At 53.1% G+C, this 26,668-nt stretch overlaps 1 protein-coding gene across 10 annotated transcripts in view; it reads right to left on the reverse strand.

Moving 5' to 3' along the window:
• The window catches only part of NFIX (nuclear factor I X), a 98,100-nt gene that overhangs the window by 57,858 nt on the left and 13,574 nt on the right, over positions 1-26,668 (reverse strand). For 7 of the 10 annotated variants that reach the window (XM_060415395.1, XM_060415393.1, XM_060415394.1 and 4 more), the window contains exons 1-2: positions 12,633-13,220; positions 11,616-12,147 (exon numbers count right to left, since the gene is read on the reverse strand). In XM_060415395.1, coding sequence (XP_060271378.1) covers positions 11,616-12,147; positions 12,633-12,710 — 610 coding nt within the window. In that variant the 5' untranslated portion in view covers positions 12,711-13,220. Of the gene's footprint in view, positions 1-11,615; positions 12,148-12,508; positions 12,611-12,632; positions 13,221-26,668 lie in introns of those variants that run through there. The other 3 variants (XM_027969536.3, XM_027969541.2, XM_027969535.2) reach the window with 3 other exon arrangements.

Raw genomic sequence — 26,668 nt, forward strand, 5'->3', positions numbered from 1 at the left:
ACCAGGGATCCCACCTGGTAGGCCTCAGGATTAGCATCCCCCCTACCCCCTGCCCCCAAAGCTTTCTATCCGTTTGCCTCCTCCCTTTAAAGGCCTCTCTTCATTTGGTCCCCCAGAGAGCCGTCTGTTACTACAGAAACAATGATGTCATGTGGGGGGTGGGGCTGCAGGTCCCTCCCACCCCTCCCTAGCTAGGTATCACGCCTGCCTACATCACGGCTCAGAAATTTATAGCCCAGCGCTGGGTATTTATAAGGTGGCTCTGGTGTGACCACAGATTCAGTGCTGGGCTGGTGACTATTTATAGCCAGAGGATATACACTTATTACATGCCCCCCCCCCCGTATTCTGGGCCACGTGTTATATAACTGCCATTATGCAATAACACCCATTACATAATAATTATACACTAATGGGGATATAATCTGCAGGCATAATAAGGACACACTCCCCAAGGCTGCACTCGGTAGGCCTCCTGCAGGCCGCCTCCAGAGATCTCTGGGTCTCTCCGCACACTCCACCCTGTCCAGGAGTCAGCAGGTGTCACCCTGCTCCCGGCTGTCATCCACAACCTCCCCAAGGCCATCAGATCCAGCCGCAAAGCTCTATCCAGGCTCCCTCTTCCTGTCTTGTCCCTGCCCCTGGCCTGCAGAGAACACTTCTGTCTGCTGTATCTTTGAGCCCAACACAAAGAATTATGAAGGGGTAATTCCTGGAAGGCTGAGAGACACTTCACTCTCCATTTCAAGAAAGGAAAAAACCAGCAGCAGTCACCCCTGGAAGGAGCCTGTAGGGTCTAGAAAAGCCTCCAGCACGCCAGGCCAGTTGGCAGAGGGTTGGCCCCATGCAGAGGAGCACCCTGGCCCTCCAGGAAAGAGCTGGAAAGAGGCAAAGACTGGGGCCAAGCCAGGCACGGTCAGGCAGGCCTTTCCTCAGTGGCTCCTCCTTCCCTCGTCACCCCGCAGGGGCCAGGCTTTGTGGGGGCCCTGACTGCCACCATCGCCCTCGGCGTTACACCACCGGCAGGAATGCCCCAGAGCAGGAGCCCGGCCGGTCGGGTGGCGACACACGCTCTGCTGCTCACCCTGCTCCCAGGAAGGGCGAATAGAAACTGTCATCTCAGGGGAAAGAGGACAGGGACTGTGCACCTGGGGTGATGGGGGACACGGGTGGAACGCGCAGGGGACAGGAAAATTTAAGACCACGATAACACATGATGGAGCCAATTCAATTAGCCCAAACATATCATCCGCTCTTAAAATAGATACCTCTGTATTTAAAAGTGGTCTGATGAGAAGTTAACTGATGAGAAACTAGAAGAACCTACCCAGATCTGGGAAGTAAGTTTCTTTCTGGCACAGGAGACTGGTTTGGAGAGCCTGTCCCTTACATTTCCCTGTTGCTTGAAGTTCTAATAAAGAGTGTGTCTTACTACCATAATAAGAAAAATCAAATACATCTTTTAAAAAGAGTAGCGCCAAGGCGCAGGCGACACTTCCAGTCTCTGCATCCCATGCTGCAGAAATAAAACGCCGCTCTCTGGGCTCTGGGGTGGGCCTGATGTGGTTACTGGCTCTCCCCTCAGGCCCGGGTCAGCTGAGCCACGCATCCCGGTTCCGTCCCCAGAACAGCAGCCCAGGCACCAGACAGACTGCAACGCAAAACGTCAGAAGGGACGCTCAGCAGGAGACTCAGAGCGGCACTCGTGGTTCCCAAGGGGAGAGGAGCCCCCGCGTGGTTTTAATCCAGGGTCTTTCTGCCCAGAAAGGGGCAAATGGAACAGGACAGGAGGGGAACAGCCAGGGCTCAGAGGTTCTGCCGCCACTCGAGAAAACATAAATGGGTCCTAAACTGGAAGAGAGGCAAGAGGTGAATCTGGGGAACGTTTTCTTCGAATCTCTCCATTTCTTATAGGCCAGAGGGTCTCAGCTGGGGCGACTCTGCCCTCGGGAATACTTGGAAACGTATGAAAGTGTTCCGGTTGTCGGACTTCCCAGATGGCACCAGTGGTAAGGAGCCCACCTGCCAATGCAAGAGATGTGGGTTCAGTCCCTGGGTCTGGAAGATCTCCTGGAGGAGGGTACGGCAACCCACTCCAGTATTCTTGCCTGGAGAATCCCATGGATGGAGGAGCCTGGCGGGCTACAGCCCATAAGGTCGCAAAGAGCCAGACACGACTGAAACGACTTGGCAAGCATGTATTTCGGTTGTCGCACATGGGGCGAGGGGTGTGTCTAGTGGGTCAAGGCCAGAGATGTTGATAACCCCTCTATGATGCACAGGACTGTCTCCATGACACAGGAGGATCCTGCCCCAAAGTCAACAGCATCGTGATTGGGAAACCCTGCTCTACGAACCTGATTTCAATGGTTAAGAGGTGAGGTCTCTGTCTTCTTCGCCAGGGAAACAGGAAAATCTTCAGCAGTGAGCTATCCTCTCTCACACCCAACCCCCTTCAACATGTTGGAAGAGTTTTTCTATACAGAACCCTGAAGTTTTCAAACTTTCAAAAAAGGGTAAGAGGGAGAGTCTACGTGAATTCAGCAGCATAAAAGGCAATGAAGAACAGATTATTGCAAAACTCCCAGCGATCATCTGGTTAATTAGGATAATTATATTCACTTTTATTTCAAACTGCAATTCCAAGCAGACTCCCAGGAAAAAGGGCGTGACCGAGCAAGGATCAGGGATTCCCAAGATCCAGCCAAGCCTGCCCGGCCGCACACCTGGACCTCCTGCACAGTCTACCGTCCCCAGGACGGGGTGCCAAGAAGCCGAGCTGGCCGAAGCACGATGGGGGTGTGCAGCCAGCCTCCCCGCCTGGTCTGTGCTAGCATGCGGCCTCTCAGCTCAGGGGCAGGGGGCTGACTGGCAGGAGCGGAGGCCACTGTCAAGGACGGGCCAGGTCCCCGCGGTCTGTTTCCACCCTCCTGCTCAGCAGCTGGGGGAGCCCTTGAGCTGAGCCACAGGCTGGGCTCCAGCCCCTCCGTCTCAGCTCCTGGAGAGCAAGGGAGACCATGGGGGCCTGCGCAGCTTTCTCCTCTGAGACCTCACCCAGGCCAGCAATCCCCATGACGTTCAAGGAGCGGCGAAGCCCACAGAGGGGAGGCAGGGTGCTCGCTGACCAGAAACCTGGGTCCTTCTGCAGGACACTGTGCAGCCCAAGCGCCCTGAAATTGCCGTACCGGGTTCCCTTCTCTGTACGGTGGGGATGATGATACCTGCCCTGCCTATATCACTCAACCATTGTGAGGATGCAATCGGCCCCAGACAAGCTGAAAAGGCTCAGCCAGCTGACAAAAACGAGCTAATTCCTCACTGTCTTTCAAGGTGAAGTTCAAGCAGGTCACCTTCCAGGAAGCCTCCCAGGTCCTAGAGTCTGGTTCCCCAGCTCCTCACTGCACACAAAGACCCCTGTGTGTGTCGCCTGAGTACACATGCTCACCACTGGGTACGCGGGCTTAAAACCAGAATCGATGTTAAGAATTTCGGTGGTTAACACGCGAACAGGACTCAACACGGTGCCTTGACCATAAAGGACCTTCAGTGGAAAAATGGAATTAAAGCAGAGCATGGAGACCACAGGTGTGCCCTCTCCTCCACCAACAGGGCACCTGGACAAAGGAGTGTCCCTTAAGTTATCGGATGTCCTGCAAATTAATAACAAGCGACGCACAGACATCTCTTCTCAATACTCTGTATTCATCTATATGGAAAAAAGAAGCTAAAAAGGGTGGATATTTATGTAAGCATAACTGACACGCTTTCCTATACACCTGAAACTAACACAATATTGTAAATCAACTATGCTCCAGTAAAAAAAAAAAAGATGGCCCTGACCCTGGTGCAGTGGCATGCCAGGTCGTCATTAAGACATCAAAGTGAGGAAAAGAGTCAGAACACCCCCCACCACTGAGAGCCAGCCAGCCAGGGTGGCCGCTGGGGGCACAAGGCACTTGGAAGACAGGCCCACAAAGGGCAACCCTGGAATATTTTCTTAAACCTCCCCAAATCAGATATTAGACATGTGTACAAACAACGTAAGGAACCCAGGTACTCGGGTGGGGAGGGGGTGAAGCCCAGTCCAGCCAAACCCCCCTGCCACCGCCCCTCTGCCTGCTGGGACCCTTTTCCAATGCCAACAACTCTTCGGCTCAAACATGCTTAAAATGGCGACGGCGGCCTGCAGGGCCAGGCGTTTGTCGTACTGTTTGCCACGGTGCCCTCAGTGCCAAGAAAAACCTATCATGAGAAATGCCATCAGCTATATTTATCTATCTCTCAGCCCCCCAGCCTCCTCCTTCCGTCTGCCAAGCAGGCCTGCAGAGCCCCCCTCACCCAGTGGGCACACTTCCCTGTTGCTGACGCCCGTGACCACCTGCCCAAGCCTCGCTTTCCGGCTCTCTCTTCCCCAGCCCCGGCAACCAGGCTCCACACACACACAGCGACCACAAGCTGCACCCCTTCTCACCGGCACATCAGGTGTGCCCACATGAGCTGAAGGTCATGCACCCGCATAGGTGCTGATATCCATGTCTGTGGTCCCAAACCACGGGCACTGGTGGTCCTCCGTCTCCTTTCAGCCTCAGCTCCCTTCTCGTCAGCCAGAACCAGCCTGCCCTCTGCGAGCCATGGGCTGGATCCTCTGGAAGGGGTACCCATGCCGCACCATCTCAGAGGCCAGTCATCATGTGGAGACAAGAGGCGTGGGGTAAACATGTGAGCCTGGGAGGACAGGGGTTCCTCCTGGGCCTGTGTACCACTGCCGGCAGGATGCCAGGCTGGAGCGCAGACCTCTCAGCCTCCCAGTTCCCAGATGGAGAGTGGGGAGCCCCTGCCTGTATTCCAGAGTGCTAAGAGTTTCCAAGGAGTCTACATGTTAAAAGGACCCCCCGCCCCCAACCCTTTCCCATCCATCCAACCACGAAGGCCTCGGCAGAATCGGGGATGATAAAGGGAAAACGGCAAAGTCAAGGTTCAGGACCTTTCAAATCCTACAGCTGCTGGGGATGCAGCTCACAGGGGGAATGTCCTTCCATGCGAGGCACTTCCGACCTTTCCTTACACAAGCAGCAGGGCTCCTAGCTGATCCTTCCCACCTTCAGGCCTAACACAGAACATGTGAAGGTGAATTGGAGACTGTATCCTAACCCCCCCTTGCTTCGGGAGGCAGTGCCCACACCCCGTCCCAGGCTTCTCCCCAGAAGGCTACCTCCCGCCTCTGAGCCCCTCACTCAGAAAAGAGTTCCTGGGAGCCAACTCCTCTGAGAATGAAGCAACCCAAATAAAAATTTTAAAACCCAGAAGCTCTTTCTCTCCTGCCCCCTCCCCCTCCACTGGCAAATGAAAACAAACAAGAAATCAAAGAGGTCTTTTGTGTGAGCACCGCGCTGACACTGCTGGGGCCTTTGAAAGGACTTCTGAATCGGACACTGAAGGATAAAATAACTGAAGCGTGGCAGCTCCTGAGACAGGGGGTGGGGTGGGGGTGGGACTGACGGGGCAAAGAGAAAGAGGGGTGGGGAGGGAGACACCTTCTTCCCAGGACAGAAAGGGGGCCGTTTAGCTGTACCTTCTCTGCTCAGCGGCTGCAGGACGCCAGGACAGAGGGGGACCAGGGCACAACCTTCTACCCCTTTGGCCTACCTTCCTCAGCATCCCGGGTCCCTACAACTCTAGAAGGTGCTGAGATGGGCCCTGCCTCCCCCTTCACAGCCCACCTGGAGCTGTCCTGTGAAGCCCTGAGGGGTCTCCCCTCGCCTCTGGCATGGATCACATCTATAGGTTGGTGCCTTCTAGAAATTATCAGGGGACCTTTGCTCAAACCTTGCAGACCACATGCAAGAGTCTCTCATTTCATAGGTTCACCAAGTGCACATGTATTTCACAAATAAAGAAAATTCAACCATCTTGCTGCAGTGCCAGAAAGTAAGCCGAAGCCTCAGGAAGTCCTTCCACAGGTCTGGCCCCCAGCCCTCCTGCTACAGAGCGGCCCCGTTTCCTCTGGGTGGGCGATGGAGCACAACTGGTCACCATGCTTGGGCTCCCAGGTCCCCTCTGGCTTATTCATGGGCCGAACTCTGCCAGCTCAAACTCAGACAAAGGTAGTTCTTTTTTTCCCCCTTGAGCTACAGCTTCCAACTCAGCCATGACAGTGAGCACTCCACCAGGACCGCCTGCACATCACAGCCAGTGGGAACCCCTGACTGGCTGGAGGGACATGCTATGGACAAAAGGGCTTAAGAGCAGACGGTTAACGGAGCCCTAGAATGAGACCACTCCAGGGGGTCTGGGCATCTCGGATCTCTTCTTTGGGGTCACCCCCTCGGAAGTCAGCCTGAACTGTATTACACCTTCACACCACCCAGACCCAGGAACCCCGTGTCACAGTAACAGAGTGAAGGCGGCCTGGGCAGGCTTCTCAGGTATGCAGCCTAGGCCGTCACGCAGACCCCATGCTTGGTTTAATGATCTAACTATCGTCTCTTTGTAGCGCCTCATCATTTTGAACCAGGAATCCCTCATTTTCATTTTGCACTGGGCCCTGCAAAATATGTAGCTGGAAGGCCTAGCAAATCGTGTAGCTACCTTGGGATCTGCTCGAACTTGGAGTTTCCGTGTCCGGTATAGAATGCTCCAGTTTAAGAGGGCCTCCAGGGGTGATGACCAAAACGGCAAGTGCGCAAGGAGGTGTGTCAAATGTGGGAGGCGTGAGAGACTGGCAGTATTTGCCCTGGAGAAGCGACCACTTCTTGGGAAAAGGGGTGGAGAGGAACTGTGAGCCCTGTCTCCAGCACTTGAAACACTTCTGTGTTACAGAAAAGTAAGCTTTCACCTCGTTCGACCCTTAAGGCAGAAATAAAACCAACAGGTAAAGGTGACAGGGAGGTGTCCTAGGGCTCAGGGAGCTGTAACATCAGAATCGCAGCAGCCGTCATCCGCTGCTTGCCTGCCATGTGCCAGTACCTTTACATGTTAGCTGGTTCAGTCCCTTTCACCGGCCTCTGAATTAGCTGAACAGCAGACTTTTACAATGATGGAAGCTGATCCTCGAGCCACAGGGACATCTCTTCTGGGACACTCTCAAAGGCACCTAACCCTACACGGGTGTACCTTGCTGGTTTTAGGAATCTGGTAACTGGGCTCCACAGTCTTCAACAGCCCTGGCACCAGATGGTGCTGCCTCAGAAACAGACCAGCGGCCTTTCTGGGCCTGGAAACAAGAGGCATGGGTGAAGAGGCACTGGGGCCTCAGGAGGAGCAAGGCCTCCGGAGAGGGCAGCTGGTGTGCCCTTGGCCACTCCCATGCACTTGCACCAGAGCCACCAGATGGGGCCAGGCATCCGGCAGAAGCCTGGGGGACACCACTGGCACCGACCACATCTTGGCAGGGCTGACATGGCGGGCCAGTGCCCTCCGCTGCCGAGGAAGCCCTCTCTTGGACCAGAGAACCGGCGCTCACTGAAAAGCCCCAAGCTCTGAAGCAGACAGTGAAAACCAGGGAGCTCTTATACTGAGAAGGGCAACTCTGCACTTGAGAAAATTCACTTGGACAGATCCTCGGGTGCTAATCCATTTCCTGCGACAGGTAAGGCCCAGCTGTCCCCAGACCTGGAGGCAAGGAGGGAGGCAGAAGTGCCTTTTGGAGCAGCACATTGACCAACGCAGGGGAACACAGCCTGCCGAGTCTAGACAGGGAAACTCTACAGGAGAAACCATCAGGTCCCTTCCACAACAACAACCCAAAAACTGCCAGGAAAGAAACCAATATGAGGAAGGAGGAAGAAGGGGAGGATCGCCTAGAGGTTATAAGACTTCCAAGACGGAGCAACCCACTTTAGTGCGTGAACCTGATCAGAATCTTGACTTACACAAACAAAATTCGGAGACTATTAGGGAAATGTGAACACTGCCCAGCTAAAGAAACCATTTCAGCATGATAGTGATACTATGTTTCCATTTTTCAAGACTCTTTATCTTTAGAAACATGTGCAGAAATATTAACACAGGGGAAGCTATAAGGCCTGGATTTTCTTCTAAACAACCCAGAGTAGGTGGGCATCAGGGGCTGTGGCTGGATTGCAACTAACCATAAGTTGGCACTGGTGATGGGGGTTCCTTCTATCTGTAAATTTCTCTGTAGTGAAAAAGCAGAGATAAAGAAAAGAGTCACCCCCTGAACACCTGGACTTAATGGGCCTCCACCGTGGGCCTGTTGGAGGGATCTGACGGGGAGAAGCTGACGTTTTCATTCAGTAAAGCATTTTATTACTTTCAGATTTTTTTTTTTTCTTTTCTAGGATGGAGGCCTAGATTAAGGATGGTCTGAAGATGCCCGTTTACCTTCAGATCCTTGCAGAAGCTTTGGGGAGAGTATAGCCATGCTTCCAGACCAGTTCAGCCACCCTTCCTTACACAAGCATCCTTCCGCCTGGCCCCAGGTTCTCCTCTGTCTCCAGCCACTGCCCTGGGACACCCCCTTCGGATGGAAGGACAACGTCAAAAATGTACAGCCTCCTTCCCATGGCAGTGCTCCCGGACCCAGTTCTGCTTCAACATCCCCTCCTGAATGGGAAAGGTACCCAGCAGGAAGGCCACCCTCATGAAGGGTGCAAAACACGCTGAGTGGCCTTTTAGGACCCCGAGTTCTGGGAGTGGGGCTCTTGACGTCACATACACTCGTCCTTTAGTCCCTCTCAACCATGCCACTTCTTAAAGCTTCATGTGAGACAAAACAAGGGCCCACAAGGGCCAAGGATGACGGATGACAATGGCGCCTGCAGGGGAAGCCACACCCCCAGGCTTACCATCACAAGCCTCCTTGTCACCAAACCTGGCACACCAGTTCAGCCCAGATCAGGCTCTTCAGCCCATTGGAAGGGAAGGACAGCATTTCTTTTAGACTCTAAAGTAATGCTTGTCTGAGCCCTTGCTGCCCCAGCCACCAACCCTGGTTTATAGGGGAGGAACGAGTGGCGCCCTACTGAGCAGACCTTTGCATGGACATGGGAGAGGAAGGTTGTCCTATTGGACCGGCACTGTTTGAGGGCTCAGCCAGAAGACATTTGCGAGTAAACTGGAGTGGTTTGGAGAGAAAGCCATGCCCACCACTCCATGCAATCTCAAGCCATCTACCCAAGGCCCATGGGTAGGCCACACCATATCCACTTACCCCCACTCCCTCAGAAAGGTGCTCTTGAGTTAAAGCAATTTCAGCAACAAAATTCCTACCTTCCTGGAAACTATCTGGAGTCCAGGGACCTGAACTGTTGACAAATTATAAGAAAATATCCTCATTTCCCCACTCAGCTTTTGTCAAGGAACTCAGCCTCAGCTGAGACAGAGGGGGCCAAGACTACATGTGATGGGCATGGATTTACTCATATTCCTGGGAAAATCTTCTCATTATGTCTAGCGGGCAAGTAGCGGTGCCACCCTTCTCCTTACACCTGCCTGGTCAGTCCAGGAGCCAGCTGGCTGGTCAGGAAACAGTCTCCATCACACATACTTCACCCTACCTTGGCCCCCCTGCTAGCAGCAGTAAAAAGTACGACCTAAAATAAAAGAAGTCAGGGAAACAGCTCAGCTACAGGATCCAGCTACAGAGCAAGGTTGAGGAAGCTGGCTTAGGAGGAAGATGGATATTGGTTTCAACTCAGGGGCCCGAGGTGCAAAACTGGAAGGTACAGAAGCCCCTCTGAGAGGAGCTATCTGACAGACGCAAGCTCAAGTCTTCAAGTCTGCCCCAATCCACTTCCAATACCACTGCCTCCCATTCTGATTCGCTGCACAGACAGAGAAGCAGGGAATAACTTAAATTTTTGCTTTGGTCTCCTTTCCAGAAAGAAAAAAGATGAACAAGGAAGAGGACCAGCAGTTGGTCATTCTTTGTGAGGGGGCTATGATAGTCACACAGGGCCAGGTATGGGCCTAGAAAGATCCACAGAGGGAAATACAATGGGGGAGGAGGGAGAGGGGTGGTGTCCACTGCCTCCATCCAACCACCAAAGCCACTTCTCAGAAGAGAGAATGAGCAAGAAGAGAGGCCTAAAATATCACCTTTTCCTCCTCCTGAGTTTCCCAATATATAAACTCTCAGTGCTAATCCAAGTCGAGTCCTCAATCCTGACGCAATACTGAAAGTGCCCCAAAATTTCCTTTTTGGATTAAGTCATCTCTCTCCTCCCAACATCCCAAACAGGCAAGGGGGTAACCACAGCAGAAAAGTGAGTTGCTTTTCTTTTTTGTGAATGAACAGGAAGGAAGATACACACACACACACACACACACATACATATTTGCGGGGGAAAGAACATTCACTAGAGTTGAAGTTAAGCCACATTCTCTTACATTCGCATGAAGAGAGAAAGAAGGGGGGGGAAAGGAGGGGGAAACGTTGGAATGGTGGAAAGGAAAAAAAACACAGAAAGAGAAAGGTTTGGTAGCCCTCTCATTACAAGTTGGTTGGGCATAATGTAAACACACTTCTGCCTTGCTTAATCACAGAGTGCCGCCCGTTTAGGTTTCAAAGGCGGCAGTAAATTGGGCGTAGCTGAGTGGAGGCTAAAAATTAACCAGCCATCTCTGTTTCAATTTGTAAGAAAACAAAAGCGGAAAGAAATTATAAAAAGGGAAAGGGTAGGGAGGGAAAAAAAAAAAAAAGGAACAGAGGAGAACTGAACCACCACAACCCAAAATGCAGGGTGAAATTGGAAAAGCAAAGAGGAGAGAGAGCACAAAAGGAAAAGGAGATTTTACAGAGTTTTGATTGTTTCTTTAAGACCTCTTCCACAGCAATGCCTGCTCCCCACCACCCCCAGCAGAGGTGTTGGGGCTTGGGGCATCCACTGGGGGGAGGGGGTCTCACTACCTCAGCTGAGACCCTCAGGGGAAGGGGCGGTAAAGGGGAAGAGCGCAAGGGAGCTCTGCTCATTTTCACTCTCTATGAAATCGAATGACTTTTCTCCTCTCTGTCAGCCAAATCCCAGCCAAAACAGCTCCCGCCTGGGCATCTGGGCCCCAGAATCTGCTCGCCTCTGCCTTCTTTCCTCTTTTCTATTCATTCTGTTTCAGATCCCAGGGTTTTACACGCCCCTCTCTCCATCGAACCACTGCCCACCCCGCTTGTGCCAAATCTGGCTTTTCCCCAGGACTTGAGGGGAAGCTGCAGGAAAGCCGGTACCTGCCCCCCCAATACTTTTTCTGACTCATTTAAAATCAGAGCAAGGAGAGTTGTTTTTGTGTGTGTGTGTGTGTGTGTGATGGTGGTGGTGTTCCTCACAAACTCTCACCATCGCGGGTAATTCCTGGGTGTCCTGGCCCCAGTCCTAGGACCTGCAGCGTCTTTGAGTCCTCCAAAGATGGAGAAGCAGGAAAATCAAACCGGTAACATGGCAAATGAGCAAAGGAGGAAGAATGGAGCAAGTGGAGGGAAACGGAAGGGAAAGGGGAACATCAAAGGAGCTGCAGGCCTCAGCAGAATGGGTGCACCAGTTAGGCCCCTGGTGTGTACACGCAAGGATCCCTTGGAAGGAAGAGGTACAATAAACAGAACAAATGCCAGCAAGTAAAATAAAATGGGGCGGAGGGAGAAGGGGGGATGGAGAGCAACCTACCCGGAGTGTGGACAAAGTAAGCCAGATAAAGATCCAGTTCTTTGATTGTGACTCCAATGTGATGTGGCTGCACGCACAGGCCGGGGTTCGAGCACTGGGGCGACTTGTAGAGCCGCTCCCCGTCAGTACTTTCCAGGGGGATCCCCTTAAACAAAATCACCATGACCAGGTCCAGCCTCCACACCTTGTCGGCCTGGCGAAGGCAGTCAATCCGCCGGATCTTGCCCTTCTGGTCGGGGTTGGAGAGCACACAGCAGGGGGGCTTCTTGCCCGTGATGGTCAGCACAAAGTCCTCCCGGAACTCGGGCCGGATGTCTTTGCGCAGCTTGGCCAGCAGCCGGGATGCCCACTTCTGCTTGATCTCGGGCTTCTCGCCCAGCAGCTCGTCCTTCACCGCCCGCTCCTCGTCCTTCGACATCCGCTTCTCGTGCTTCTTGAAGTACTTGCGCTTCCGCGCCTGCAGGTTGAACCAGGTGTAGGAGAAGGCGCGGACGTGAGGCAGCAGCGCCTCGATGAACGGGTGGAACTCATCCTGCAGGCGGCAAGCCGGGAGCATGCGGGGCGAGGGGAGACGGGAGGAGGGGAAGACGGGGTGAGGGGGGAAAGAGAAAAGGAGAAAAGAAGCGTTAGAAAGGGGGCACAAGGAAAATCGCCTTCGCCTTCTCTTCCTCCTCCTCCTCCCCCCCCCCAACGACAATTTTCTCTTGCAATTGTTCTAGGAAAGTGTGGTCTGGAGCCGCCACCAGCCTAGCCTGCCGCTCGCTCCCATCTCAGCCTCAGCAGCCAGACAGAGACACCCAGAGCCTGAGCACACACCTATTCTCTCTCTCTCTCTCTCCCTCACTCACTCACACACACGCGCGCACAGACAACGTTGCCGTCCACACACACACACGCTGCTGGTATCCCCGCCAGGCTCTGTCGCGCCCATGACATCTCCATGTCCTATGCAGCCTCGAACTCGTGTCAGCTCGCCCCGGCACGGAGTCCAGTCTGCACGAATGCCCGTGGACGCACACGCGGGGCAGGCGAGGGCCGCTTCACGCCCCGACACCGGCAGGTTTTTGGCCACCCCCAGAAGAGCGAACATGACATCCGCGAGTCAGCGAGCCAGGAAACGGATTTGGCTTCCCCCTCCCCAGGCTGTTTTCATTCTCTCTTCTGCTCCGATTGGAACATCCACCCCAGCATTTTTTAAATCAGATCTAAATCCTAAATATGTGATTTCAGCTTTGTTATCGACACCAATACTAATGTTAACCACAGTCATAAGGAACAAAACGCTTCTTGTTAGCACAAATAAGGTGGTGGTCTCAGCCACTGTAGGGTTAAAAGCTACGGAGGCATCCTGTGCCCCGTCCCCACTGACCCCTTCACCCTCTTTCCCACTCAGTCAGGTGACAGAGGGCCGGGCTCTCGCTTTTTGTTTTTTGTTTTTTTTTTTTTCCTTTTTTTCTTTTTCTTTTTTGCTTGTTTGCTTGTTTGAAGTTTAAATAATAATTGATTTCTGTTTACAAAAATAAAACTGGAAAAAAATAAATAATTACCATTGATCTGAAGCACCCGGCAAAGCCCAACGCCCGATTCTGAGCTTCTGGACTCAACAGAGTTGTGAGTTGGGGGCGGGTGGGGGGAGGGGGGGGGGGAGGAGCAGGGGAGGAAGGTAAATGTTTTAAAGGGGGTTATTATTGGTGTTCTGGGGACTAGGGGCCGGGCTTGGGTGGATTCTCAAACCCTTCCCCCTCCCCCCCCCCATGCTCCACTGCACAGAAGGGGGAAATTAATATTTTTTTTAAAGGAGCAAAAAGAAAGGTCAGGGATAGCAAGCAGAGAGAGGGAGCGAGTCGATTACCACACACGCCAGGTAAACAAAAGCCAACCAAAAAAAATTTCTTTTTTCAGTTTCACCCCCTGTGCATCCTCTTCTAGCTTTTTAAAAAAATAAATAAATAAAAGAAAAATATACAAAATTTAAAAGTCAAAAACCTACCTCCCACCCCACCCCACCCCCAACACACAACACGCCCTACCCCACCCCTGTGGAAAACAAAACAAAAACAAAACAGGGGGTGGGGGGATCGGCGGCTGAAGAAAAAGGCTTTCGGCTTTGGCAGCGGCACAGGGGTGTAAACTTCGGGCTGCCTCCCTCCGCCTCTGAGCCTGATCGCAGGCAGAGGGGGAGCTCACAGATTCCCGGGGAAGAGGACGAGTTCGGACCGGCTGCAGACCGTCGCTGGCAGAAGCGTGCAAAAGAGGGAGGGAGCGAGGGAGGGAGGGAGGCAAGGAGAGAGAGAGAGGGAGAGAGGGAGGACGTGGATGGGGCTGTGTGTGTGTGTGTGTGTGTGTTGTGTGAGTGTGTGCGTGTTTGTGTGTATGTGTGTGCGCTGGTTGGGTTTGGGTTTTTTTTTTTTTTTTTTTGCTTCTTTTCTCTCTCTCAAACTCCCTCTCTCTCTCCCCTTTCATGCTCAATCCCCATCCATTCGCTGGTGCCAAAGCCAGTAAAAGGGGTGGGGGGGAGAAAGGGGGGAGGGAGACAGAGAAGGATCCACCTATTTGGCAATGAGACATCCTCGAGCAGCCAATGGCTGCGTCCAAGGGGAGGAGGGAACCGGGCGAGCCGAGAGGGTGGGGAGAGCCCCCGGCAGTTGGAGACCAAAAACAATTTGCCCAATCGACAAGTTCACGTCTAATGAACAAGCAAAGTCCAGCAGTTATGAATTTTTCATTCCAGGCTCCTACTCGGGTCTATTTGGCAGTGGCCACCCAGCAAATCTGAAGGGGGTTGAGGGGGACTGGGACTGAGAAAGACACAGAATTTTTTTTTTAAGCCAGAAAAATAAATAAATAAAGGCCTGACTCCGGGCGGGCTGGCGGGCGGGAGGGAGCCCCAGAAGGCCTTGGGGAAAGCAGCTGCGCCTTCTCTCTGTGTTTTGGTTTCAGTCTCTTTCTCTAAGACCCGCACACTCTTTTTCTGGTTCTATTTCTTTTTTTATTTATGGGACGCACAGGGGCGAGTGGAAGTTTTCCTCCCCGGCCATACACACGAGCCTGCCTGCCGTGCTATGAATAGAAAGAGCAGAAGAAAGAGAGCTTGGAAAGTGTCGTTGCCAGCAGCACTTCCAGGGCAGGGACCCGGCGCCCAGGGTGCGGCCACCCCTTCCCCCAGTCTGGCGGCGCTCCCCGGAGCGCTCCCAGACTGGGAGGCAGGCCCCCAGCACTGCCCAGCCTCGCTCTCCCCAGCCCCCATCCAGCTCGGTGCCTCCCTCGGCCCACACCCAGCCACACACGCTCCATTAGCGGTGAAGAGGGATGCCAACGCAGTGCAGCTCCGATGGAGAAACTGCAACAGTTTATTAAAATAGCCTCCTGTCACAGCACTCCGCTGACAAGCACGACACTCAGCCACAAACACAGCAGCCAACCCCAGGGGGAAGTGACAAAGGCAGGAAGGTGGACACGACTTCCAGACCCTGCGCCTTGCCACCCTCGAACCACCAGCACCTCCTCAACTCTCAGTTCTTTGCGCTCTCCAGCTCTGCCTGCTCCACTCGCTCAGTGTTTAGAGTTCCTTGGTTGGAGGAGGGTGAACACTCACCTATGCCCTGTTCAATTCAGATTAAAGGGCCCAAACCACAGGGAGCAAGGTATAAGAGCATAAAATAAGAAACTTAATGGAAGGGAGGGAGCTAAGAAAGGGAACTAGGCAGAAGAGAGCCCGGTCAGGAAACTTGAGACAGCCTTGGGGAAACCGAGTCACCCGAACGTGCTCCCCGGAGGCCCCTGCTCTGGGCCTTCCTTCCCAGTGGGAAGAGGGGCGTAGGGGAGGGCAGCCAGGAGTGTGGCAGTCTCCGCGGGGTCCTTTCCGGTAGGGGCTCCGGAGCAGCCAAGCTTTAGGCCTTTGTAAAGCAGTTAAGGAGGAGGCAGTTATTTAAAAAAATGGAAGAGCAGAGGAGGAGGTTAACACCGACCGGGAGAGGCTGACCCTACTCAGAAACCAGTTCCTACAGCTGTCTTCTCCCCAGGTGAGGCTCAACCCTCAGCTGGCAACAGAAAGGTCACTGCTCACTCTCGCCCCTTTCTTCCCCATCTGAAACCCTCAGTGGTCTTTAAGCCCAGCGGAAAGATTCGAGGAAGAGGGCCAGGGGTGTGCCCCAACAGAACATGCAGCCTGGGCATTGCTGGACCCAGACAATGGAGAAGGTGCCACCCAGCACCTGGTACCTCAGGCCAGGCCCTGACTGGCCTGAAGTGAGGTCATGGGCGGCCAGAGAGAAACAGTTAAGAGGCAAGAGAGCAAGAGGCAGGTGTCACTGCAAGACAGGCCTCTTAGGGTGGCATTCAATACCTAACATCACGTTAATAAGCACCCTCAGTCCAATTAGCCAAGGATGTTAACTGAGTAACATAAGATACCAAACCTTGCCTCTCCATCTCAAGATGAGATGGAACAAAAAATAAATAAGTGAAGTCAAGATGAGATGGTAGAAACCACAAGTGAGTTTATATTTGGCATGCTGTGTTTCTCTGGTATTTTGATTCACACTAAATACTGGACACCAAACAGAACATGGCCAGCGTGAGCCTCCTGAAAAATTCTATCATGCTCCCTCTCACAGACCACCCTGCCAGGCACTAAACATGGGTCAACTCTGAATCCCGGTGGCACAGCTGGGCAGGTGGCAGGGGAGATGATGGATTCCACTGGAAGTTAGGGAAATAGGACAAGACCTTGGATGAAGGGAGAGGTCAAAGGTCAATGGAATGCTGGAGAGACTGGACATAAAAGTGGCCCTGGACGACCAGTGGAGTATCTTGGTGGAGCCTGGGGACCCACTGTACTCCCTCAACTCTCCCTTAACAGGAGGAGCAACCTGGTGCTTCCCAGGGGAGGAATGGGGAAGGAGAACAATCACCATTTGTCCTTCACCTGCCCTGCCGGTGGGGTGGCCAGCAACCCTGAAGGTGGGCTGAGGGACTCCCAGGCAGCACTCCCCTCACCCTGCTCCTTCAGAGGGAGGCCTTCCTGGGTGAGCAGCCAGGGGAGGGTGGTGAGAAGATCTCTCTCTCCCTCCTGCGGGGCACACTGAGAAGAATTGCTCAGGTTCCATGAGAAACACTTGGCTTGCCCCACCCCTACAGCCCCCTCCTCCTGAATGCCACTGGTGGCAGCTCTGGGTCCTGGACACGCCCCACAGAAGCCCCAGACAAAAGGGGACTGTCCCCCTTTTGTTAAGAGAGCAGAGAGACTCCTTCTGGAAGATTACCTGTCCCAGACCCAGCCTCCTTCTCTTCTCCCCTTGGTCTCAGGTCTCGGCTGGGAGTTCAGATACTCTGCACCCTGCACCCCAAAGAGAGCCAAGACACACACACACCAAAAAAACCCCTCTGAGGATTCAAGGCTTCTCCAGGGCTGAGTCACCCATAAATGCAAGGGCTCAGGGGCTAGACGGAACAAGGGGACAGGCAGGCCTTGGAGGAGAAGGAGAGGGGAGGGAAGAAAGGGAATGAGAGAAAAAGCAACGAAGGGGTAAGGAAGCCAGTGATGCTGGTGAGAGAGTAGTGAGCAAAAAAAGAAAATTAAAGACAACAAAGGAAAAAACTTAAGCAAAATCTGAAGGAGAAGGTATTTTCCCTCATTTAAAACAAAAATCGGAGAAGTCAGATTAGACTTTTAAAATTCACATGAGCTTTTAGTTTGTGGAAAGGAATTTTTCTGCCTTTGCTAGAGAAAGGCCTCTCTCATTACTGTCACGTATATAGAATTTGATTTTTTTTAAAGAAACAGTTTTCACGGAAACATTTCTGAAATACCCGTGCTGGTTTTAGCCATCACTAGGAAAAATGTGTCTCCAAAAGAAAAAGAATGAACAGGCCACAGGGGGCGGGGGGGTGGGGGGACGGGGGTTAAGAGGAATAGGAAGAGGTAGAAAGAAAGAGAGAAGGAAGACCAATCCTGAGAAAGACAAGCTGGGCCCAAAACTGCAAAAAGAGAGGACAGAAAAGGAAGGAAAGAGGACACAGCTGAAAAGGAAAAATGAACAAGGAGAAAAGATAAAGACTCTAGGACAGGGGCAAAAAAGAGAAAAAGAAGAGCATGAGGAAGAAGGAAAACTAGCTAACGTGACTGCTTCTAGCTTGAGAAAGTTAAATGTGTCGTTTTCCCAAAAATCGACAGAACAAATGAGGCCTTGTGGATTATTTGAGGGAAAACAGGGACATGTGTACAGAATCTCACTCATATAGACAGTATTCAAAATCTTCAAGGAAACAAAATAATTTTCCCAGCCTGAGACAGGTTTTGCAATCGACTTATACCTGCCAATAGTGAAACATCTAGAAGTGCAAAAAACTGATATCTTTAAAAACAGGGTCCCTGTTTGGAGGTCACCTTATCTTAAAAAAAAAAAAATTCTATTTGTCTACATCCTGCCTTCTTTAAGGCTCAGATTTATTCTTTCAGACTCTGGACACATACTAATTTTATATCTGTCTGTGTTAATTTGGAGAACTATACGGAAAGAGTGCAAATGACTCACAAAACCTACTTAGGATTTACCAGACATATCAGGATCCATTGTACTACTGTATATCTGCAGCCTAGTAAAAAAAGACGCAAGAAATTTTAAAAGGCCACAGATAGAGCCCTGATGAGCCAGTTTAATTCCTGGGATTTTATAAGTCAGCCTGGTTCTGAACTGAAAGGAAGCCAACTTCATATCTCTGAGCTCTCCCATCTTGTTCCACTGAAGGGGTACAAGAAAGCAGTGGCCCGACTCCCTGACAGAAATGGAAAGAGAACCACCGTAGGCAGCAAAAGGAAGGGGCTGGCTGCTTATCTGAGAGGTGGGTGGGGCCTCCCCTTGCTGGGGGGGCAGGCAGGAAGGGGCTCTGCAGCCAGTGTAAAGTCATCCAAGACTCTGGAACCGCCAAGCATGGAAACCAGAAAATGCACATTGCGAGGAGGCTCGAAGAATTTGGACAAAGCGGGTTTTTGGCTGACTTGGGCCTGTTTTCCTCTGCTCAGGAATGGCGGCCCGGACGGGGTTTTCTGGCACCCTCAGCTGGCTGAGTGGACTTGCCCCACACCCCGGGCTGAGTCTAGGACCAGGCCTGCCTCAGAATCAGGCTGTGCTCTCCTCTCCTATAAGCAGACCCCCACTCCTTCCCTTCCTTTTCTCCTCAGGACTACAAACCCGGAGCGGTGGCCTGGGATCAGGCCAACAGGCAGCGTCGTTCTGGCTCCGAACACTACCCTGCTCCAGGCACATCTCTCCTCTCCCTCCTGGCCCTGAATAAAATCGGGTGGGAAGGGAGGTGTTGGGGAAGACAGTCTATTCTCCCTAGTGCAATTGGAAATTGTTTACTTTCATTGTTTACAGAGTAAAAGAAGCAAAACCCTCGTCTTTAATTCACTACCTAGCTTGAAACTTTCTTGTATCACCAAATAGATGCAAAAGCCGGGAGGGTGGGAGCCCAGTCGTCCATCCAGGGGTCTACTTGAGGATAGGAGCCTCCGAAGATAAGAATGCCCAGGACAGATGACAGCCGAAGGCTTCACAGGGCGAGGGCAGTGCGAAGCCTGAGCCTCACCCACCCACCACGTTGGTCTGCAAAGTGTCACTCCTGGTGACCAAGGGCCCCGGGAAGAAGGAAGAACCCCACAAGCCAACTTTACAACTTCCGCTAAAGGAGAACTGAAAAACTGACGAGGCACGGGAAGGGGAGACAAGCACGTGAAGACGAGGTCTGTGCCCAGCACGTTGTGAAAATATCTGGAGGGCAAGAGAGGAGGCCAGAACAAACAGCAAAATGTTGAAAACCCAAAGCCTGGGCCCCAACTACCAACCCCAGAAAAAGCCTGGGGATCCTCCAGGGAAGACGGTCCTCTCCCTTCCCCCACCGTTCGCCCATGCGCTTGGAGGCAACTCCTGTGGCCTTCACAGTTCCTCTTGGTGGGCTCCTGCCCTGACACCCCCTTGTTTGCCGGGTCTATTGCCTCTGCCACAGGAGAAAAGGGCCAGGGCAAAAGGGGAGTTTCTCTGAGCTCCGGGTGCCCTCTGCCTGGTCTGCACTCCCCTCGGCCCAGAGAGAACCTCTTTCTTGCAGTTGCTGTGGCAACAGGCAGTGCCCAGAGCCTGGGGCAGAGAGCCGGTGGCCAGGATGGGAACAGCCCGAGGTTTTCACTGCTCCGAGGGCTCGGGGAGCTGGGCGGGCCCTGTTCAGGGAAGCGGCTTCCCCCAAATGTACAATTTTAGGAGTTGGAAGGAAGACATTTTTCAATCCCTCAAAATGCATTGTCCCCCGCCGCCCAACTATTTTATTATCAGGATCACTGCCAAGGAAATCCGAGAATCCTCATTCCCCTGGTGTGGAGCCCCTTCGGAGGCTGGCACCAGGGTGCTCAGAGCTTAGGACTGTGCCCACCCCTCGGCCACAATCCATCCCTCACTGGCTCCCTTTCTTTCTTACCCTCTCTCCCCCTCTTGTGTCCTCCAGCTCCAACACAAACTGTTTGCATGGGAAGTCTCCCTCTATGACCCGATTCAGCACACACAAGAGAAAACTGTGGGCGACAGACCCGACGTCCTAACGAACTTGAGTTAATTAATGCTAAGGAAGAAAAGAGGCGCCCTCGCTCTGTTGAATCACGGTTCACTAGCCCTTTCAGTTTGCTGTGGGTGGAGGAAAAAAAAAAAGAGGCTTTTTGGTTCAAATATTTTTGGGGGGCGAAGGGAAAACAAAAACACCGCAGAAGGGCCGTGGAGGGAGAAGCTGTCAGTACCTGCCCAAGGGAGCCGAGGCAAGGGTAGCCAAGCGCTCTCCCCCAAGCTCTGGGCCTGAACGGTGCTGGGAAGGCAAGAAAGGGTTGGATAGGGGAGGGGATTATCCACTGATTGCCGGCTTGTTCAAATAAATCGCTCAAGAAAAATTACATTGTCAGACTGCAAGACACAGACATATACATATATATATATTTTTAAAGCCCAAGCCCAGCAACTCGATTTCATCAGAGTCGTGAAAATGTTTTAACAGTGCAGAAAACCGAAGTACGGATGGCATAAGAACAAAAACTTTAAGTGTGCAGAAAAAAAAAAAGAAGACGAGGTGGTAATGGGGAGGGGAGAACAGCTGCAATTTTGCTTTCCAGATGTTGACAGCAAAATGTAACTGGCATGGAACATCTTCCTTACCACTTTTTATCCTTTGGTCCTGAGATGTTAAAATCCCACAGCTAAACCTAAGTCTGCAAACAGTTTCCAGGCGCGGTGCACACGTGGATGGGTCAGGAACTCTCCGTGGGCCACATGCCTGAGAGTGTTATTTATCAACCCACTAATTTTTACAAGACCTCCCACCATTCCTTAGTGGGGAGACCTGAGCAAAACAGGCTGGAGAGCATTGTTATTTAAATAATAGTTATTATTATTTTGTAACCCTCGGGCCTTCACTTTTGAGGCTGTGCCTTCCTTTAAAAAAATACAACAAACTTTTAAACTTAAGTGTGACACATAGAAAGAAAGCACATAGTTCTAAGGCTTCCACTCAATATGTTTTCACAAAGTGAACACACCTGTATACCCCCACCCAGATTAAGAAATAGAACATTTTCAGTACCGCTCAAGGGGCCTTCAGTTTTTCAACTCCAGTGTTCTCATAATTCATATGGCGTAGAAATAGATCCTGCCCACACCGGTAGCCTCAAATTTGAGCACCTAAGTATACACGTGTGTTACAGAGCTGAGTGCACTACTCATGTGACCATAAAAATTCATAGTGTAAAGAAGCCTTTTGAATCCTCACTGCTGCAGAGGGTTATCTACACCTTTGTCTGTCTGTCTGTCTCTTTCTGTGCCTGCCCTACTCTGATCCCTTCAGTAGGGCACAGTGGGGTTAGCAGACTAGCAGGGCAAATGTGGGAGACATACAGGGCCCACCAAGCTCAACTCAACAGAATAGCCACAGTGACTGAGGGGGAGTAAGCAGGCAGGAACTGGGGGCCCCTGGTATGCGTGGGTCGTAAAAGAAACGTGGCTCTGCAGAGTCAGGGGTTCCTGAAGAGTGAATGAGCATCTATCAGGACAGCCTCTCCTCATCCCTGTCCAGAGGAGCCTCCCTGGGAGAGGAAGGGGGTGGCGTCGGCAGAAGGGGGCCTACAGTGTGAGGGGGTCCTGGGGTGGGGCTGGGAGGCCCAACTCTGCTGCAGCTGCCTCCACCTTCCCTGAATTCAGCCCCAGCTGGCTCCCCCGTCACTTTCACTCGCACTAAATTTACTTTATAATTTTAAAATTAAATTTTAAAAAAAGCAGGAAAGAGAAAGCACTGAAGGCAAAATACCTCCCACAATATCTCTCCGAGGGGGAAAAAAGTTTCTGCTTATGTAAAAAAAAAATATATATATGAATGCAAGGGATTGCTGAAAAGTCTAAGCACCGAATAACAAGGAAAATAAAAGAGGAACACATTTAATTGAAAACACCTGAGGTAAATAAATAAATAAATAACTCCCTCTGCAACTCAAAGCCATTGTAAAAGCCCCTACCCCCAATTTCTTGCCCACTTTCACCTTTCCTTTCTCATGGCAGCTGTGTCCTCCCCGAGCATGGCATGGCGGAAGCCTCTTTTCCTTTCAAGCCCGTCCTTCCCCTACACCTGGGGGAATGACCAAGGCAACAGCTTCCTCTCTGAGGAGCCTGGAGCAAACCTCTGAAATCCTTATGAAGAGCTTCTTCTTTCTATTCTCATATCTCCCCAGGCTGTTCCCACCACTGCCCTGGACCCTGCACTCCTGCCCCAAATCTAGGCCCTGTGGTTAGCGGCACCATGGTGGGGCTGGACGCCAGGCTCAGCCCAAGCAGGCAGCTCTCCCCTCTACTAAGGGCATAGGGCTGCCAAGGCAAGCTCTCGAGGACTGAATTTTCTCTTCCTATTGCATATGAGGTTGGAAAGAAAGAACTGTTCTGCTTCATTTAAAATATGACAAGGGATCTGAGCTCTATGAGCCTACAATCTTTAGAAATATTTGATTACTTGTTTTTTTTGGGGGGGAGAGGGGAGTTGCAGGGCAAGATTCTGCATCTGAGACCCTACACCCGACAGCCACCGGGTTTGACTCTCTCACCAGCCAGCGGCCAGGGAAACACGCCCTCGGCTGGCACCGGGGTACCAGAGCCCGGCTCCTTTCTTCCTTTCTTTTTTAAATCGCTCTAGCGAAAACCAGGCAGTGGGTCAGGGCTCAGAGGCGGGGGAGGGACGAGGAGAGGGTTGTCTCTGAAGAGGGGGAAAAAGGAAAGGGAGGCTCCAACTCCGGGAGAAGAACGGCGGCAGAAGCAAGTTTCCCGGCTTGTGCCAGTTTGGGGATTTGCGAATCAGACCAGAGCGGAGGGAAGGCAGTTGAGGAAAAAAAAAAGCCTGCATTAAAACTAACCAGCTTTGCCTAAAAGTGCGCCTTCCACCCTTAAATAAGACAATGCTGAGGGGAGAGGAGAGACGAGTTATTTCTCACTCTTTAATTATTCCAATGCTTAGCATTATTAAAAAAAAAAAAACCACACACATTAGCCAATGATATATTCTAACCCTCAACAAAGCTGGTATTTTTCTCTGATTACAGACTTTGCCGTGGCAAACCCGGGCTCCGACGACAGAGGCAGTGCAGAAGCGCGCTCCTAAATGAGAGACAATTTTATTAAAATCATAATCATTCCTCGCATTTCTCCAGCGCCTTTTCAGCGGCAGACATCCCAGGTGCCCCACGCCGGTTCTAACCAGGGAACCGGCGACCGAAAAGCTCAGTCGCCAAACAGGCGAGGCTTGAGCTCCACCGCCTGCCGGCATATATATCCCCCCCCCCCCCCAGCTTTTTGTAAATGCCTGTTTCCATTATCCAGCCTCTGTCTCACGTTAAGAAAAAAAAAGTACAAAAACTCCTTTACAATTTTGAAAATAATTTTTTTAGAGAAGAGGGAAAATATGACCCGAAAAATAAAAAGAGAGGAAAGGGGAGCTAAGTGTGGTCTGGAAGCTTGGGGAAGTGGATGCGGCGGGGATGGGGCACCTCTGGGTCAAGAGTACGGAGCACAGTGTCAACCGCTGCCCCGGGTCACCTCCCCAGTCACAGCTGGAGAGGGCTGAGTCATCTGCACGTGGAAAAGGAAAAGGACCTAACACCATCAAAGCGCCCTTAAGTAATTCGGGTGATGAGAAGTCGGGTTTATGACTGGCTTCCGAGAGGCGGATCGGAGCGCTTTCTCTGAATGCCGGGGGCTGCTAGAGCTTGGCGGGGTGGGGGTGGGGTGCCGGGGCGGGGGGAGGCTTTCACTAGGGAGATGCCTACCAGACATTAGCCTCCCCCTCCAACAGGTTAAGTCGGGGCCCACTCGGCGCACATGTTCTTTTTCCACTTTTCCTCTTCTCCCCCCTGGCCTGCCCAGAAGTGCTGCAAAATGGCTGGTAGCAATGGGTAGAGAGGCCTTAGCGCCCCAAATTCAAGAAGTCAGGGCCCAGGGAAGGCGGTGCCGATCAGAGTAGATCTGGAGGGGAAATTTTGTGTAAAGGTTCTTAGAAGCTGCGCAACTCCCGTGGCCTGAGGGCGGGAAAGAGGGAAAGGGAAAGCGCATTTTCTGCCACTTAGTCACATTTCTTCCCTGTGTTCGCCGGAGGCCAAACGCCCCCAAACCCAGCCAACCCTTGAAACAAACAAAAATGCTCCCCTGCTAAATTTCCCCCGCCCTTATTCACACACAAAAAGAGGCGACTTAAGGAGAGATGGGGAGGCTCGTCCCGAGGCTTAGGGTCTGGCGGCTGAGGCGAGCACAAGGGTTCTCTCCATACTGACGCCCCAAAGTTACCCTCAGATTCTGGGGCACCTAAGCTCTAAACGTCCTTCGAGCGGCCAAAGAGCAGGAATCATGAATTTCGCATTCTTTGCAAAGCCCTCTCGCGCATTATCGCCCGTTGGATGTCGAGAGGCCACGGGAGGACGGGCAGAGGCCACTGCGGCCCCGAGCCCCACCCCGCGGTCCGGGGAAGGGACGCCGCCATCTGAGCCCCTTCTGGCGCAGGCCTCCGGTGCTGCAAATGGCTAAAGTCCCAGAACGAGAACCAGGCCGGCCCTCGACGCCCGCGCCGGGTCCCCTTCTGCTGGGCCGCGGGGAAGGTTGGGCCGCGCCCCGGGCGAGAGGGTGTCGCGCCTGCGTCCGAAGGATGCCACAGCCCCCCTCAGAGTCTAGTCGGCGTCATTCTGGGGCTTCGGCTGCGAGGCAAACGCCCAAAGCCTCGCCTATTGCCATTTTCCCTTCACACCCGTTCCCGGGCTCCCCTCGCCTGCCCGCGGGGACAGCGGCCCTCTCACTCCTCACTCAGCGCTCGTTCCGAGCGATTCCGCCGCGGGAGCGACCCAACCTTGTGCCACAGGCGCTTTCCGAATCCGGGGCTTCAGGACACCGCTTCCCGCCTTTTCGCCCGGCGCACGCGCACACCCGACTTTGCTCACGGCCCTCCAAGTGTCCCGGCTGCCCGCACCATCGAGGGCTGTGCGCGCCCTTCTTACCCTATGGTGTGCGGCCCACGCAAGTGACAACGACAGTCAGCACCCAAGTTCCGCGCACGGAAAACACCCGGCCCTCCCCTTGCCTGAGCTCAGGGCAGGCCTCCCCACCACCCACACCCACCTATGTTCCCCCTATCCAAGCGTGAGCCATTTGAAACGGGTCGGGGACCTGTCACACGAGAAAGAATACCCGGGAGGCGACAATGAAAGAAGCTGTTGGCGGCAGGAGCCTGGCTAGGGGCATACCCTGGGGCTAACACAGGCACCGGCGGCGCGTCTCCGCCGGAGTTTCCACAGATATACAAGCGGACTAGGGGGCTTCGAGGCGACGTGAGGGACCGCCTGGATCCTCTCTTCCGGGCGCTTGGGAGAAGGCACGGAAGACGGTCTTTCTTCCACCGGGCCCGGAGCATCCGGAGCGCTTTGGTTGAGCAGTGGGGCTGTCTAAGGAGTCCTGGGACACCCTCCCCCACCTCCGTTCAGCCCTGCGCTTCTATTTTAAGACTTCTCCCATCCCTCCAAAACCCACCCACACTCGCTCCTGAGGTCCAAAGTGCGCACAGGGAACCCGCCTCCAAGCCCCCGGGCGCACCTGAGGGAAAGTCCAGGAGGGCTGGTAGCGCGCGGCCTGAGCTGCCAAGCTGGACTCAGGGGCGGGGGTGGGGGGGCGCACATGGAAGTTTCGCCCGAGATGCCGGGCGGGGGGTGGGGGCGTTAAATGGCCTCTTTGTGGAGAGGAATTGCGGGCCGTCACTCAGGATTAATTTAAGCAGCAACAGCAAACACACCAAAAAGCAATGTCTCGCCGCCAGCACCCACCCCCGCAATTGTGTTTCGGGTAGGGCTGAGGGATTCAGTGATGTAGCTCGGCCTTTCGCGGGAAGGGGGGTCCCTAGCCTTTAAGAACGACGGGCGTCCACAATTGAGGGGGGCAACTCCCGCCTCGCCCCACGGCCCCTGCAAGGAGAAATGTGTGTGCGCGTGTGTTTTTTGCATGTTTGGGAAGAAGCCGAATAGGGATGGTAAAACCCAAGTACAAACATGGAGCGGAATGGGGGGGAGGTTCTTACTTGTAAGAAATATATATATAAAGGTACAAATTTCCAATATAAATATAGCACATGCAGGGGCGCCACTGGGCACCCGTTCTGGGGCGTCTCACCTGAGCCCCAGGGACATTTGGGGAGGCGGGTGTTCCAAGAGAAATGGAAGCGGTGGGAACTAGGCCTCCGGGTCCCAGTCCCCTCCCCTCCAAGCCTGAATGCGGCTTTGCAGCCAGGTGCCCTGGGCGGCCTGGCAGGTGTGCAGCTCACGTGAAATACACGCGTGTGCAGACTGAGAGGGAGGTGCGTGCCCGCGTGGGCCTGTTGGCGTGTGAGTGGGCACCAGCAGTTCCTGCAGGCTCATCTACCCACCTAAGCTCGGGACCCCCAGTGCCGGCGCAGGGCAGTACTCGCGCTCTGAACACCGCTCAGGCTACAAGCAGGAGTGCAAGTGCGTGATG

This window comes from Ovis aries, chromosome 5 (genome assembly GCF_016772045.2).
Source record: "Ovis aries strain OAR_USU_Benz2616 breed Rambouillet chromosome 5, ARS-UI_Ramb_v3.0, whole genome shotgun sequence".
Taxonomy (NCBI): Eukaryota; Metazoa; Chordata; class Mammalia; order Artiodactyla; family Bovidae; genus Ovis; species Ovis aries.